Genomic DNA, 16863 nt, shown 5'->3' with positions numbered 1-16863 from the left:
TGTGTTAAGTTTGGAGATCCAGAACATCTCTCTCTCTCTCTCTCTCTCTCTTTCTCTCTCTCTCTCTCTCTCTCCGAAACAGATGTTTTGGGAGGTTGTCTCCCCTGAGTGTTACGAGTCCAACAAAATGTAAACTGGCAGGAGAGCCATGGTTGGCTTGATGGTAATATTTTCCTATGGCATAGTCCATGTTTGCTGTGCGTATGGCAGTTTTGTGTATATGGCAGCTCTATAAAGACTATGTGTGCTACCTCATTACCCCAGGGTAGTTAGTGGAATCTATGAAATTCTGTTTTTGTTCATCTGTTGTAGGCTTGTCCACAGGGGCATTTAAGCATGTACTGATGTTGTGTTGTATTTCATGAATTGTTTAATGAAAAAAAAAATGACCAGTGTGAGGATGTGTGAAGAATGCTACGTTTGTGGTACTGTTGCAGTGACTGCAATTGCCACATCTGTAGTGACCTTTTACATGGAGCCAAGTTTCTTTTTGTTAAGTGGGTTGAAATGTATGCACCATGGTTATCTCTAATGCTTGGCAAATGTATGCACCATGGTTATCACTAATGCTTGGCACCCATCTGAATGATGGGGGGGGGGGGGGGGGTGGGTAGCTGGTGATGTTTCCCAGTGTTGGTTCTGCATTTAAAAGATGGCAACGTTTGTTAATGATGAGCCAGAGTTTCTGATGACAACTGTTAAATTCAGTTATGAAAGTTGTTCTCTTTGTTTCTCCAGCAGTAGCTTCAGACGTGAGTATTTCTGACCTTGGGGTGGTTAAAGCATGGTGATAGGCCTCCTGAATTGACCTCATCATGGAGCCTTGTGTTTAAATTCATCCAGTTGTGAGCTGTTTTTATTTTAGTTTATCTGTCCTTCACATGGCATGATCATATTCCATGGAAATTAATTAGAAAATACAAAAAACCCCTCTCCTGATAAAATCACACCTCGATACGTGTTGCTTTAAGTGGAGCTTTGAAACTGAATGCATTTCTTTTCCATCATAGAATGTTGTATATTTGTATATGATGTTTGTACCGGTATTGTTTAAGGGAATTAATTGAAATGCTACTTTGAGGTATATTTATTTTCAGATATATTGTAATTGGTCAGCCAACAGTTCTGAAAAGACATGGATTATTTAGTGTATGACAGTTTTTCTTTTTTTTTAAAAAGTATGTTGACATACTAATTTGCTGACACAGCTTTGATGATCATGACTGCGGTGTGGGAAAAAGAGACTAGAAGGAACTGAGAAAGTGGAAGACATGCCCATTTCATGAAACTTTCATCAGAGACGGAGATGTCGATGGCTGTCCTCGCTGTTGTCTCAGGTAAAATTAAACTCCCCTTTCTTATCTGAATGTGTAATGTGAATTCTTCTGCGGTATCTACATATTTAAGGATGTTTTACCTACAGCAGTGGCAAATTTTCAGATTGAGGATTTTCCCCCTGTATTCCAAAGCCCATAAGAAATCCAAAAATCATATTATCATACCTATAGGATGAGATAAATTAATTTACTAAAACATTTATCTGTAATTCAAATGTTTTAAATGATTTTCTTTACTCAATTTCAATTGTATGACTGCAGCGTTGAGATCAGTGTTCTAACCTTAGAGAACATATAGTATATGGAAAATAATTGTGTTTTTCCCGTTTGGTTTAAAATGCTTTCAATAAAATAAAGCTGTTCATTTGTGTTGTGAAATAACAAATCTAATATATGTTTTGCTCTCAAATATGTACAAGACAAATAGTCTATAGCATGGGTGAACCAACCTGTAAGAAAATTAATTTGAATTTGCTCGGCAGGTCAGTGTGGAAAGGAATTGATGTCCATTTACATCATTCTCTCTCCTACCCCATCATCACACACATATTAGATTAGATTAGATTAGATTAGATTCTACTTTATTGTCATTGTGCAGAGTACAAGTACTCAATAAGTAAATATATAAGTGTTGATGAAAAATAGAAAAGCTGAAATAGGAAGTTGGATATGGCTGGATAATCTAAAAATGAAAGCAAAACCTAGAATGTTCAAACAAATTGATAGCTTGACAATTTGCTTGACAGATAGCTTGTAGAGGTCAGCTAAGGTAAGTCCAGGGACATCACTCTCTCTCCTACCCCCATCAACACACACATCTACACTGTACAATTTTAAGCATTACTGAAAAACAGGAAGCTTGTATGTAGAACCCTGCAAGACTTCTGTGTAAGACACCATTTATCAGAACACGCTGTGGTCGATGAGAACATATGTCAGTTGAAATTTGACATCAAATTTGACCGACCGTCATGACTATTTGGAATCAGATTTTATAATGTATATGTCACTTTTCAGGATGAGCATATGCAGTTGTGAATATGCTAATGTTAATGTGTTAGCATATTTGTTATGTCACATTTGATTTTGAATCAGAAACAAATGGGTGAATATCATTGGAGAGTACCATTCAGGCCTCACAATTTCCTTTGGTGGTCTTAATGGTCTTAATTTTCTATTATCTTTATGTATTATCCTAAAGAGCAGACATTCAAGTTCTAGAAATCTATATTAGGAGAAATACCACCTATTTTTAGAAAAACATTTCCGACCGGGTGGACGATGATAGGGTGGAGTTTTTCACCTTCAGTTAACGTTTTTACTCACAAACTCACAAACAAACTGTCACTGGGTCACTATCTAGACGTGTTGTAGCAGAGACTTTGGTATAGCTATACCTGCATTATGAAAATATTCTATTCAAATCACTTCTGATAGGGTGGACATGTTATGCTTTTACAGAGCAAGTAAGCATACTTATACAAAGAAAATATTTTAGTAAGAACTTCAACTACTCACTAACTTAAGCAGGGGAATTTCCCACCACTGAAGAGAGAAAGGAAACTGTTGTCCTGATGTTACTAGAGAGGATGACCTTTCCTTATAGGGGAAAATTTCCCAATACAACAGGGTGGACGATCATTTTAGGAACACACAAAAACTCCTCTTCTTTAGTAAATAAAAGCACTATTCTTATCATAAAATTATCCATGCTCTTAAGTATTATCTTGTTTAGCAAAACAATAATGAATTTCCCCTGGGGATCAATAAAGTATCTATCTATCTATCTAATGTGAAAGCAAAAAAATATATGTTTTAGGATTTTTACTTTATTTTACTCAATTTGAACTTTAATGCATAGTGCTGGGGGACATGGCAAAATAGCATACAGCATACATAGACAAATATAAAAACAAAATCTTTTATAGGCATTTATGTTGACATGGCAAATTAGTTATACATATCCAGGACAGCAAAAGTCACCAATCAGCGATATTCACCCAAATACAAGGGCTTGTTAACATGACAGAAGAGAAGAAAAGTGCAATCAGAATCAGAGAATACTGCTTTCCCCCCTCCTCACTTAGTTATATGCTGGAGGCCAATTTAGACAGTTGTTATAACATCCTGTTTGAACCCAGAACAGACATAGCCTTTTTACATTACATTACATTTAGCAGACACTTCTTGACCAAAGTGACTTACATAGGTCAGCTATATTACAAGGGATCACATTGTCCCCGGAGGAACTTGGGGTTAAGTGCCTTGCTCAAGGGCACAACAGTGGAAGCCGGGAATTGAACCCACAACTTTCAGGCTTCTGCACGCTAGCCCAGCTCCTTTACCACTACACTACCACCGCCCCAACAGGAATGTAACTTCACCTTGTCGCAACATTGACCAAAGAGTTATTTATGACAGCTGATACGTTATAATGACCCTACTGACCCTACTGTATTTATACAGTATATGTGACTTATTTCATAAAGGTGATGTGTAACTGGAAACATGGGATATGTAGCTGGATTAAGAGTAATGGGTTAGCATATTTTTTTACGTCAATAAAACACCTCTTGATCTGATTCTCTCTTCATAGTATTTTGTCTCTGTGTCACTTCAGTAGCTGGTAAGTGAAGTGTTTCTCTATTCAAATAAACTTGACAGTTATTTTTAATCATGCAATGCATGCACTGTACAGTGCCTATAAAAAGTATTCACCACCCTTGGATATTTCCTCTGAACTGAATATTTTCTGCTTTGATAAATGGAATCTTGATCAATTTAATTTGGCCTTACAATAATTGGTAACACTTTACTTGACAGTATCGACATAAGAGTGACATGACACTGTCATGACACATGAACCCTAACCCTAATCCTAACCTCTAACCCTAACTCTAACCCTAACTTGTTATGCCAAAAACCAAATGACACTTAATGACAGAAGCGTTATGTCATAAACGTTTATGACTTGTTTATGACACGTTCATGACAGTGTCATGTCACTCTTATCTCAATACTGTCAAGTAAAGTGTAACAAATAGATAATGCAAAAATATGCAAATGCATAAATATTCACCCCTTCAATCCAGCATTTAGTAGATGACCTGTGGTCACAATTAAAGTATGAGAGTCTGTGTGGAAATGTCTCAATTAGCCTTACACATCAGGATGATTTTACTTCATATTTCTTTGCAGAACTGCTCAAGTTCTGTCAAGTTGGAAGGGGATGAGGTGTGAACATCCCTTTTCAAGTCTGGCCACAGATTGTCTATAGGATTGAGGTCTGGGCTTTGACTCGATTAGCCACTCCAGAACGTTCACCTTGTTGTCTTTAAACCATTTCTGTGTTTTTCGCTGTATGCCTCGGCTCTTTATGTTTCTGAAAAGTAAATCTTCTCTCAAGTCATAGTTATCTTACAGACTGATTGTCCTCCAGGATTTCCATATATTTTGTTGAATTCATTTAACATTTACCTCTACAAGCCTCCCAGGGCCTGCTGTTCAGAAGTATCCCTACAGCATGATGCGACCACCACCATTCTTCAAATTAGTGATGTGCAGTGTTTGGTATCTACATAGCATCTAGTCTGTTGGTCAAAAAGCTAAATTCCATTTGACCTTGGAGTCTCCCACATGGCTTTGGGTGAACTTTAGTCAAGATTTAATAAGAGCTTTGCCACTCACTCATAGAGCTTTGACTGGTGAAAAACTCGCATCGGGCAGTAGTTGTTGCAGAGTTTCCCCCATCTCAGCTGCTGAAGCTTTTAACTCCTTCAGAGTTGTCGTAGGTGCCTCGGTGGCCTCTCCCACTAGTCACTCAGTTTGTGGTGATGGCTAGCTTTAGGCAGATTTGCACATTAGCAAATATTCCTTACATTCCCTTATGATGGATTTCATTGACCTCCAGGGGATGTTCAGGGACCAACATTTTCTTTGTATCCATCCCTTCACTTATGCTTTCAATAACTCATTTTATCTTCATGGTGGAATAATAGCCAAAAATCCTGATTGACCAGTAACTGGACCTTCCACATTATACATATTTATGTAATGGTAGGCTTAGGAGAGCTGGACCAGAGTGCAAGGCAAGTAGCGGTGAGGCAAACTTAGCGCAAACAGGAATCTTTAATCTGAATTAACCACTACAGCAAACCACGAAACAACATCAATGACCGACAGGGGACTGAGGGGAGACAGAGGGTTTAAATACACAGGGGTTAACAGGGCACAGGTGGACAATGAACAAGACACAGGTGGAAACCATAATTAAACTAACAAGGATCAGGTGAGGGGCGGAGACACAGGCACATGGAACAGAGACACATGGCAAACAAACAAAGGAGCACATGGCACTAGACACAGGAAGTAAACAAAGCAAACAGGAGAACAAGACAAGACACAACAGGAACTGATCCTGACAATTTATGCAATTGCTCATTTTGCATGTTTAATTAAATAGATAGATAGATAGATAGATAGATAGATAGATACTTTATTGATCCCCAAGGGAAAATTCAAGGTCTCAGTAGCATATAGACATCACACACAACATGCACTTGCAGCAGAAAAAGTATTCAAAAAAACACCACTGCACAATAAAGACAGTAGAAGATTTAAAAAATACTAAAATACTAAATATACTAAATAAAACTAAATCAAATATCCACATAGTGTGCTTAAGGATGATCAAGCATGAGGCGCTTGCAGTGACAGGGCAGGGATTGAGACTATGATTCTATATGCATGGTAAGGTGCTCTATGAGAGTGAGTGTCATGGGGATGGTGCAAATGAGTCCAACAGTGTAACAGTGCAAGAATAAAGTCTAGAGACCAGCATTAAATAAATATGGACATATAAGAGAATAATTATAGACAAAATAATATAAACAACTATATCAGTGCAAGAATAGGTTGAAGTAAAAGGGTTACAGCCATTGATCAAGTATTAAGTATAAAGTATTAAGTATTAAGTACGGCCACAATCCAGGCTGTGGGAGGGAGGGGTTATGCATATGTGCATAAAACAGTAGATAGTACACAAACATGGAGAAGGTGGAAAGGCAGACAGACTATGCAGAGAAGTCTATCTCTCCTCTTCCCTTTAGTGAAGCATTGAACAGTTCAATGGTCCTAACATTACTTTGTAGACATTTGCTTTCACTTTGACATTTTCACAGAGGATTTTTGTACATTATTGTAAAAAAAGGCCAAAATAAAATATTCAAAATTACATTTATTAATGCAGTAAAAGGGGAAATATCCAAGGGGGTGAATACTTTTTATAGGCACTATATTTCATTAAAAATTCTTAAATGACTCCTCCAGGTCAATATTCCACTCCCTCCATCCGGCTCATCTCCTTATATTCAACTGTCTCGCCTGGAGAAACTGTTCGTATCAGTTGTGGCATTTATAACTGTCAACACAGGGATGCCTGTTTATACAGAAATGGTGCTTCCATCATGAGACAGTTCTGTTACTACCGGTTACAGAGCAGTGTGACCTTCACTCATTCAGTGGATGCTTCTGACACAGGCAGATACACATGTGGCCTCTGCTCTGGCTTCTACAGGAGTAGCTCCATCAGTATCACTGTGGGTGAGTGAATGTGAAGTCAGGTAATCTGGCACACCTTGAAAAATAGGAGACAGATCGATACTGATATGAGCCATGTAAAGCTGGAAACAAGCTAAATGATAAAGCAGCATTATTACTTCACTGCTAATAGGCTACTTGTAGCCCCTCAGTTAACTAAATCTGTTGCAAGATGCTGTGATATTTCAGTTTTTATTTCCATTTTCTCTTTAATGGTTGTTTGTTGCACCTTACTTTTCCAGTTGTACTACAGAAGCCAAGTCTTTCACTGGAAACCAGCAAAGAGGTTTCTTGGGGTCAGTCTGCCCAGATGAGGTGCTCCATCTCCACACAGCACCTGGGTGGTACATTCACCCTACAGCAGCTCTCTGGGTCATTTACTGAGAAAAAGATCTCCACTGGAGCCTCTGCCCTCTTCACCATTCCTCAAGTGGACTTTATCCATGAAGGAGACTACTACTGCCAGTATAAAACTAGGGTTTCCACACGTGAATTCACATCCCCCCAGAGTGCTACTGTCAGCCTCTATGTAATAGGTAATATGAGTATATGTCCTATACTGTATGTGCATATGTCAGTTTTTGGTTAAGTAGTGTTTTTTTGTTAAGTAGTGCTTTGGAGGGCTTTGATGAAAGGATAGGATCTTAATACTTAAGATATTGTTTTATTTGAAACTGTCAATCTTCCAGCTGCCTGGCCTCTAATGAATTTAGTAGCAGTAGCAGTAGTAGCAGCAGTAGTAGCAGTAGCAGTAGTAGTAGCAGCAGTAGTAGCAGTAGCAGTAGTAGTAGCAGCAATAGCAGTAGCCACAGCAGCAGCAGCAACAGCTACAGTAGTAGGCCTAGTAGCAGTAGCATCAGTAGCAGTAGTAGCAACAGTAGTAGTAGTAGTAGTAGTAGTAGTAGTAGCAGCAGCAGCAGCAGCAGCAGTAGTAGTAGTAGTATAGTGGTAGTAGTAGTAGTAGTAGCAGCAGTAGTAATGGTAGTAGTAGTAGTATTCACTCTCCTTTTGAGATAAGCCATTTGCCATTGACAGAGGTTTGTACTTTCCAAGTGCCTCTCTAGTTTATTCGTTTCTTGCATCTTACTCGCACTTTTCTTTTCCAGTTGTACTACAGAAGCCAAGTCTTTTCCTAGAAACCAGCAGAGAGGTTTCTTGGGGTCAGTCTGCCCAGATGAGGTGCTCCATCTCTACACAGCACCTGGGTGGCACATTCACCCTACAGCAGCTCTCTGGGTCATTTACAGAGACAAAGAGAGACACTGGAGACAATGGAACCTTGGCCCTCTTCACCATTCCTCAAGTGGACTTTATCCACAAAGGAGCCTACTACTGCCGGTATCAAACAAGGGTTTCCAGTCGTGAATTCACATCCCCCCAAAGTGCTACTGTCAGCCTCTCTGTAATAGGTAATGCAATATCATATTTGGTCATATTTTTGTTTAGTAATGTTTTGAAGGGTCTAGATGGATATAAGGATATGATCTTCATTATAATTATAGGATCTTGTAGTTAGGATATTTTTTTATATGAAACCGTTAACTATGTAATACATAACACAGTCTTCTGTTCAATAATTGCAATTCATTTTGAGCTTATTAAGAAAGTTGTCAAGGCACCATTGTCTTATATAAAGAGACATTCTAGCTCTTAGTCACGTGTCATTTCATGTTAATCCTCCACTGATGAACTGCCTCCTTCCTCAGTGGTGCTTGTGCAGCCCAACATCTCTCTCAGTGCCCCAGATGGAGGGCTGTTCTGGGGGCCTCAGGGGCCAGAGGTGACCAGAGGCCACAGCCTCTCCCTCATCTGCTCTACTGAGCCACAGCACCAAGGAGGCTCCTTCCACCTCATCTTTGATGGGTCTAACAGGACCAGGACTCAGCTTGCCATCAACCACTCAGCCTCCTTCTACATTCCTGAGGCACACTACTCTGACCAGGGCAACTACAGCTGTGTCTATGAGGTCACTGTGTCCAACCGCACCTTTGTGTCAACCCAGACAGCACCACTGACAGTCACCATAAGAGGTAAACATCCAGCACTTGAGTATTATTTGTTTGTGTGTTTGTTTGTTGTTTGCTGTAATTTCCTGTTTCTTGTACAGCGTCTCTGGCTCCCATCATTGCATCTGGAGTGATTTCAGGGTTGTTCCTGCTGTTGCTGATCCCTGCCATCCTGTACCTGGTGAAGAAAAAGTGTTTGAGTGACACACACATACGCACAATCCGGATGAACACTGTGGCACACAGTGAGTCAAATCATCTCATTAATTAGATAAATCTATGTGTAGTACTGAAGTACTAATTGTAGCGAAGGGAGAGAGCAGTGACCCCACCCGGTCTCCGGGCCACTAAACCTGCAGCTTGACCGCAACGCCAAAGGGCAGTCACAGCGCATACTCAACTGTAGTGACGGTACTCCGTCACACTGCCCTCCCCTTCGGGAAGCTTGCCCACGCACTTCACACACACTGGCGTCCCTGGCGCAACCACCAGCCATACTTCTCCCATCCGAGGGTGCCCCACACACGTGCTTCACCTATCTCTGGGGTCCCTCACACTGGGGTCAACCAATCCTGGGGGTCCCTCATACGGAGCAGACACTGGGCAAGCTTCCGATGATCTCACGGCAAGCCATCCCACTTCTGACACCATATGTAGCGAAGGGAGAGAGCAGTGACCCCACCCGGTCTTGAACCCGGGTCTCCGGGGCACTAAACCTGCAGCTTGACCGCAACGGCAAAGAGCCAGGCCTGTTGGTATGGCAGTCAGAGCGCATACTCAACTGAAGTGACGGTACTCCGTCACACTAATTTTAATGTAACATCTGAAATGACAAAAACCGTAACACGCTTGTGCATTAAGAATGTGTTGTTGTCTGCCACACTCCATTTGAACAGGTTCTGCAAACAGATACAGATTTCACAATGGACCAGGTGGACATGAGGAAGTAGAGAACATATATGGTGACCTGGAAGAAGACTGAATGTAGAAGAACTGCATGGCCCAACTGCCATAGACAATGACTATGAAGAGCCTGACATCTATGAAAACTATTTCTGATACTGGTCTGGTACATGTGGATTTGAAAGCTGTTGTGTCCAGGATTCTAAATGAACTTTTTTGATCACCAGCCAATGTGGCTGGTAACTTTCTAAAGTTACTAGCCAATCAGAATTTCTACTAGCCAAATGTTTTCAGGTGAAAATAAGAGAATTATGAGTTTATGAGATGAGTGTCACATGCATTTGATCATTTTATTAACATTGGTGGCATGAATATACCACAAAACATACACAGAAAGTGCAAACACTTAATTTAATGTTTGGGATCTCTATCTATCTATCTATCTATCTATCTATCTATCTATCTATTTCTCTGTCTCTCTGTCGATATCCTCATCCCCTGCTTTATTCCTCTTCTCACCCCCATAAGTCTGTCCCAACCATTGCCATATGATGCAGTAAGAAAGCCATTGCTAAAATGTCAGAATAAGAAAAAGAGGCTTGCCTGGGCCATGAAATACTGCCATTGTAGGTCTTGTGATACAAACTGCTTACCTTGATTGTGAAACTACCCATTTCAGCGCTTTGTAAGGACAGTGGAGTCAATGAAGTTGTAGTATTGAATACCATTGCAAGGGACTGAATTAACTGTTATGTAAAACCAATTATGTATTTTTTGAATTTCTGGTTTTGCGATACAAATATTATTCAAAGAACACATAACCTGGCTCAGTGCTGGTTTAACAAATGTTAAGATTTACTGAAGTTTACTTTGCCACCAGTCTCGATAAAGGAAAATAAACAATAACTAAATGATAAACAATAGCTAAAAACTATAGTGAGATTTATTTGTATTGTGGATTTGGTCTTTTTTGCTTTCAGGCTCCTGCATCCAGTTTTGGCTTCTTTATTCATTTGGCCTTTCAGTTAAACATAATTTAAATTTTTGGCAGTTGCCTTATCTGACCCTTTTAAGTTTTACATGCTTCATTTGTTTAAACAAATAACTTTAAAAAAGCATGGGGATTTGTGTTTATGAACTGAATTACTGTGTATTAAATTAATATGTCCTGTTTCTTGTGATATTTGTTAAGTCTTATTCTGTCTTTAGACTACACACCAGTTTTAACTCTAGGGGGCAGTATAGGACCAATACAGTATGTCTTTATCCTTAACATCTGCAGTATCTTGTCCTTGTTCATCCACCTGCAGGGGCGTCAGACTGGGGGTAAAACCACTACTGATTATAGGGGCCCAAGGGGGGAGAGGGTCCTTGAAAAGTCTGGAATATATTTTATTTTACCTGTGTTGAGGAACATGGGGGCCCATCAGGACTGCCTATGCAGGGGTCCAGGATCTTGTGCTACGCCCCTGTCCACCTGTGTTGTCTTGACACCTCCTGCTCTGTTCCACATGGCAGGTGACCATGTCCTTGCTCCATGTGAGAGCAATAGCCTACCACACAGACAAAGCACACAAGAATTAGGGTCTGTATATATGTGGAATGCATGTTATCCGTAAAGATCGCACAAAATTGTAAACAGTGTTAAGAAAATCACAACAGTTTTATGATCTGCGTGGCCTTTTTAGGGCAGGGCACGGTGATTTGATGATGACATGATATGGTAATACATTTAATGCATTTCTTTTTTTATCTGGAGAGCTGTACATTTGTACAGAAACTGAATGAAATTACTAAAATAAATACATTAAGGCTGTTGTTTAACCCATTGCTTTCTTATTATTGTCTGTTCACACATGTAACCTTTGACCCGTTGGCCTGATTTTTGGAAAGAAGTATCGTTGGAATCTAAAACTAAAAGGTTTTCACAGGTCAAGAAATTTGGTGACCTTTGACCTTTAGCGGGCACTGCAATTACCAAAAATGCATTTTGCCTTAAGTTGTAACTGTTGATGTTTTTGGAATTAAAACTAACTAGTGGTGTCTGTTAATACTGTTGGAGGTCATTAGGCTGACACATGCCAACTTTGGATGTCAAAATAATTGATCCCACCGCCATCTTGGATTTTGTTGGAAACGTGAAAACATTTTCACAGGTCACACATTTTGCTTGGCCCCCTCATTGCTGCTTGCAGCTATATTTATATAAAAATGTATTTTGATATTTGAGTAATATTGTAATCAGCCAATATTTAAAAAAGACATCAGCATTTTATTTATTGGTATATGTTACTCTAGATATTTGCTTGCAGGTTGACATGTTAATTTCCACATAGATTTTACCACTTTCAACACTTGACCACAAGAGAATACAGGTCAGGTAAAAAAGGCTAAAAGGAAGAAAGAAAGAGGAAGGACACATATTCTATGTGAAGATTCCCCCAGAGATGGATACGTCAATGGCTGTGCTCTCTCCAATCCTGGGTAAGTTTATTTTTATATTAATGTGTTATGAAGTTAAAGGGAAAATTGTGAAGATGCTGTTGGAGTTGTTTGAAGTGGCATTTGTGGCAACAGTGGCATTTTTTAATTGATGCTGTTTTAAGCACTCAATCTGGAATCTGACATTTCAACAAAAATAACTTCCAGAAATTTCTTTTTAACTTCGTTTTAATTTGACAGTCACATTGCTGAGACCAAGGGCTCTACTCTTAGGGAACACAATACGTATTTAGCTTTGTTTAACCAAGGGAAAAGAACACATTCAGATTGCTGTCTCTTTTTCAAGTCGGCCCTTTCCAAGGCAGCACACCAAACGTCAAAAGACATTGACTAAAAGAAAAGACAGCAATGAAAACAATGACATAAAAAAAGTAAAATTGAAACAACACCAAATTCAATTTAGTACACTGATAAAATAGTCCTTACAGGCAAATATGATTAAAAACAACAACACATATTCACAGTTTTCAGAGGGGATTAGGTGATCCAAGGGAATCACTGACTCTGTAACATCCAGTCAACACGCACATCCACAAACAAGTCAAAGTTGAAAGGAGTTATTTAACACAATCAAAAAGACAAAGACAAAAAGGGAAGAGGATGTGAAACACAACAAACCAGATTGCAGTCAGAGTCGCCATGTTGGTTTTTTTCACTATAGGTATTATATGCCGGAACTTACACTTACTGAGATAAATTTTTAGTCAGTTGCAGAGCTGGACAGTAACGGAGCACATTTACTTGAGTACAATTTTGAGGGATCTGTACTTTACTCGAGTATCATTTTTGGGGAGTACTCATGACTTTACTCAAGTACATTTGAGAGGCAAATATTCTACTCTTTACTCCACTATATTTCTATTCATAACCGTGAGTACCCGTTACTACTTCTAAAAAAAAAAGGAAAAAAGAAAAATCTCGGAAACCCTCAATTTATTGTTTCCCTCTCAAACGTGATTGGATTGTGCAGGTGCCACTGATTGGGACAGCCTATCAGCAATCACCTTCAGCTTTCCGCCAAAGTCAACTCCATGGTCAGATTTAGATAAGAGATGAAACCATGGACGAAACAATGGATGAAGACGCAACAGGTCCATCCCGGGAATGTGCCAACCTGTGGCCCCACCTCACCAGACTATTTCAATTTTCTGAAAAGTTAATGATAGTTTTCACTTCAAGTGTTTCAATTACAAAATAGTATTTTGTATTTGAAATACGTATTTGAAATACATATATTAGAAATACTGCCCATCCCTGGCAACATGGTAAAAAGATGAAAATGACTTGATTTCACTTTCAATTCCTTTTACATTTTCCAAGGTATTAACATTAAAAAATGTATAACTCCATGTAGGACATTTCTATACATACATGTAAGCACTGTGGCAGTAGTAATGCAATATTTAGAAAATGTAGGCTACTCTTGTACTCTTGATACTCAAGTACTTTTAAAAACAAGTACTTTAGTACTTTTACTTAAGTAGACATCTGACTGTTGTCCTTTTACTTGTACTTTGAAATTTAGCAAAGGGTATCTGTACTTTTACTCAAGTAATGAAGCTGTGTACTGTGTAGAACAGGACATACAACACATTTACCTCCCCTGGATATTTCCAATGGTACTGCTTTTATAAATTAAATCTTGATCAGTTTAGCCTTTTTTTTACAATACTTTACAAAAATCTCCTCTTTAATGTCAAAGTGAAAGCAGAATATTTATACTAGTATACACACACACACACACACACACACACACACATATATATATATACTGTATAGCGAGCTAGCTCTCTGTTTTGTTTGAACATCAACAGAAGTGATGTTACCCAACATCGCTTAGAACGCCAGATTCCATTTATAAAAGCAGTAAAAGGGGAAATATCTAAGGGGGTGAATACTTTTTATAGCCTTCAACAGGAATGTACTAAGGACAACTTCACTTTGCCACAACATTGACCAAAGTGACCTTCATAAAGGCTGATACATTTTAAAATAGCCCTATAAATATCTGCATAATATGTAGCTCAATTAAGTATAATGTGTTAGCACACAATACATAATTGTAAATTTTATCTACATTTGTACATTCATTAAACACCTCTTGATCTGATTCTCTCTTCACTAGTTCTTTGTCTTAATGTCACTTCAATAGCTGGTAAGTGGAGTGTTTCTCTATTTAAATAATCCTGACAGTTCTTTTTCCATCTTATTCAGTTATGCATGAACTGTATTTCATTAAAAGCATTAAATGACTCCTCCAGGTCAATATTACACTCCCTCCATCCGGCTCATCTCCTTATATTCAGCTGTCTCACCTGGAGAAACTGTTCGTATCAGTTGTGGTGGGATTAATAACTGTCAACACAGTTATTGTTTATGCAGAAATGGTGCTTCCATCATGAGACAGTTCTGTTACTACCAGTTACAGAGCAGCGTGACCTTTACTCATTCTGTTGTGGATGCCTCTGACACAGGCAGATACACATGTGGCCTCTGCTCTGGCTTCTACAGGAGCAGATCCATCAGTATCACTGTGGGTGAGTGAATGTGAAGTCAGGTAACCTACACCCTGAAAAATGGAAGGACACAGATCTGCACTAAGATGAGTCATATAAAGCTAATTGATAAAGCGCTATTATTAAAAATGTCTTCACTTCTAATAGGGTAACCCTCTGCTGTGATGTTTCAGCTGTTTTGATTGTTTGTTGCACCTTCTTTCATTTCCAGTTGTACTACAGAAGCCAAGTCTTTCACTGGAAACCAGTAAAGAGGTTTCTTGGGGTCAGTCTGTCCAGATGAGGTGCTCCATCTCTACACAGCACCTGGGTGGTACATTCACCCTACAGCAGCTCTCTGGGTCACTTAGAGAACTAAACAGCTTCTATCAAAACTCTGCCCTCTTCACCATTCCTCAAGTGGACTTTATCCATGAAGGAGCCTACTACTGCCAGTATCAAACAAGGGTTTCCAGTCGTGAATTCACATCCCCGCAAAGTGATACTGTCAGGCTCTCCGTAATAGGTAATGTGATTATATGTCATATTTCAGGTTTTTGTTAAAGGTCGTATCAGCGATTGCGGGTAACATCACTTCTGTTGACGTTCAAACAAAACAAAGAGCTAGCTCGCTACTTCCTCCCCCTCCCTCCCGTGCAATTGAAACTCTCCTAAACACACATCTTGTCGGTGATTAGTTGGAACACTATTTATTTTGGTTTTGAGTGGTTGGTAGCACCAATTGTTTTTGTGTACAGATCTCAGAGCCTAGGCTGCCTACAGGGATTCGTATTTTGACGGCCTGCTTATGGGGCGGGCAGCTAGCGGATCGTGAGGAAAGATTAGATAAATGTGATAATTTATGTTTGGGCCTGCAATCGCTGATACAACCTTTAGTAATGTTTTCTTATATCAAACCTCCACTGATAAACTGGCCCCTTCCCCAGTGGTGCTTGTGCAGCCCAACATCTCTCTCAGTGCCCCAGATGGAGGGCTGTTCTGGGGGCCTCAGGGGCCAGAGGTGACCAGGGGCCACAGCCTCTCCCTCATCTGCTCTACTGAGCCACAGCACCAAGGAGGCTCCTTCCACCTCTTCTTTGATGGGTCTAACAGGACCAGGACTCAGCTCGCCATCAACCACTCAGCCTCCTTCTACATTCCTGAGGCAGACTACTCCCACCAGGGCAACTACAGCTGTGTCTATGAGGTCACTGTGTCCAGCCACACCTTCAATTCAACACAGACAGCACCACTGACAGTCATCGTAAGAGGTATATTGGAGACTTACGTACATTTGTTTGTTTTGCTTGCTAGTTTACTTGCCTTGTTGCTTTGCTCTTACAATCAATTTGCTGTTCCTCTTCCAGCATCCCTGGTTCCCATTGTAGCCGGAGTGACTTCAGTTTTGTTTCTGTTTGTGGTGATTCCTGTCATACTCTGTCTGGTGAACAAAAAGTGCTTGACCAACATGCCCCAGGGGAACAGTGGCCCACAATGTGAGTCTGAAATCATCATCTTATTACAGTACACGCTGTAGCTGTTCTTCGAAAACTAAAAAGTTATAATTATTCTGTGCCTAATTTAACCGCTTAGCATACAGACTTTGATCAAGCATTACTGCATTTGTTCAAGCATTACTGCGTATGTTAAAAAATATTTTGTTTGTTTCATCATCCCTCTACATCCATCTAACCATCCATCCGCCTCCGTCCATGTAGCATCATTCAACCATGGATCTGTCCATAGACATCCACTTATCTATATCAATTTTTAAAACGGATAGTTCCGGTAATTGATTATGATTGGCTATATTCAATATTACTGCGCTACCATAACTTGATACAAAAGTTAAAGTAACTGCCTCTCAACGTTGCTTGGCAACCATTCAGGTAGAGGAAAAATATATTTCTTGGCGGAAGAATGACTATCTATGAATAAATCATTACATTTCTCGTTGCTGTGCAGCCTGGCTAACGTTAGACCACATTGATTTTCTCGTATCTGAAACGTGGTTTACGAATG

The 16863-nt window shown here is 39.6% G+C and overlaps 1 protein-coding gene and 1 long non-coding RNA gene across 2 annotated transcripts in view; both read left to right on the top strand.

The window, feature by feature from the left end:
- Positions 1–16863, top strand: part of LOC121683484 (immunoglobulin superfamily member 1-like) — a 44662-nt gene that overhangs the window by 24044 nt on the left and 3755 nt on the right. The window contains exons 4-8 of the mRNA XM_042063113.1: positions 7178–7471; positions 8042–8344; positions 15074–15367; positions 15789–16112; positions 16209–16337. Of these exons, the coding sequence (XP_041919047.1) occupies positions 7178–7471; positions 8042–8344; positions 15074–15367; positions 15789–16112; positions 16209–16337 (1344 nt within the window). The remainder of the gene's footprint in view (positions 1–7177; positions 7472–8041; positions 8345–15073; positions 15368–15788; positions 16113–16208; positions 16338–16863) is intronic.
- On the top strand, positions 1279–6852 carry LOC121683656. The gene is made up of 3 exons (XR_006022862.1): positions 1279–1337; positions 3934–3963; positions 6666–6852. It is a non-coding gene; the product is annotated as an uncharacterized LOC121683656 (long non-coding RNA).

This window comes from Alosa sapidissima, chromosome 15 (genome assembly GCF_018492685.1).
Source record: "Alosa sapidissima isolate fAloSap1 chromosome 15, fAloSap1.pri, whole genome shotgun sequence".
NCBI classification, from domain to species: Eukaryota; Metazoa; Chordata; class Actinopteri; order Clupeiformes; family Clupeidae; genus Alosa; species Alosa sapidissima.
Note: the sequence above shows the minus strand (reverse complement) of the source record. Positions and strands in the feature narration are given on the sequence as shown.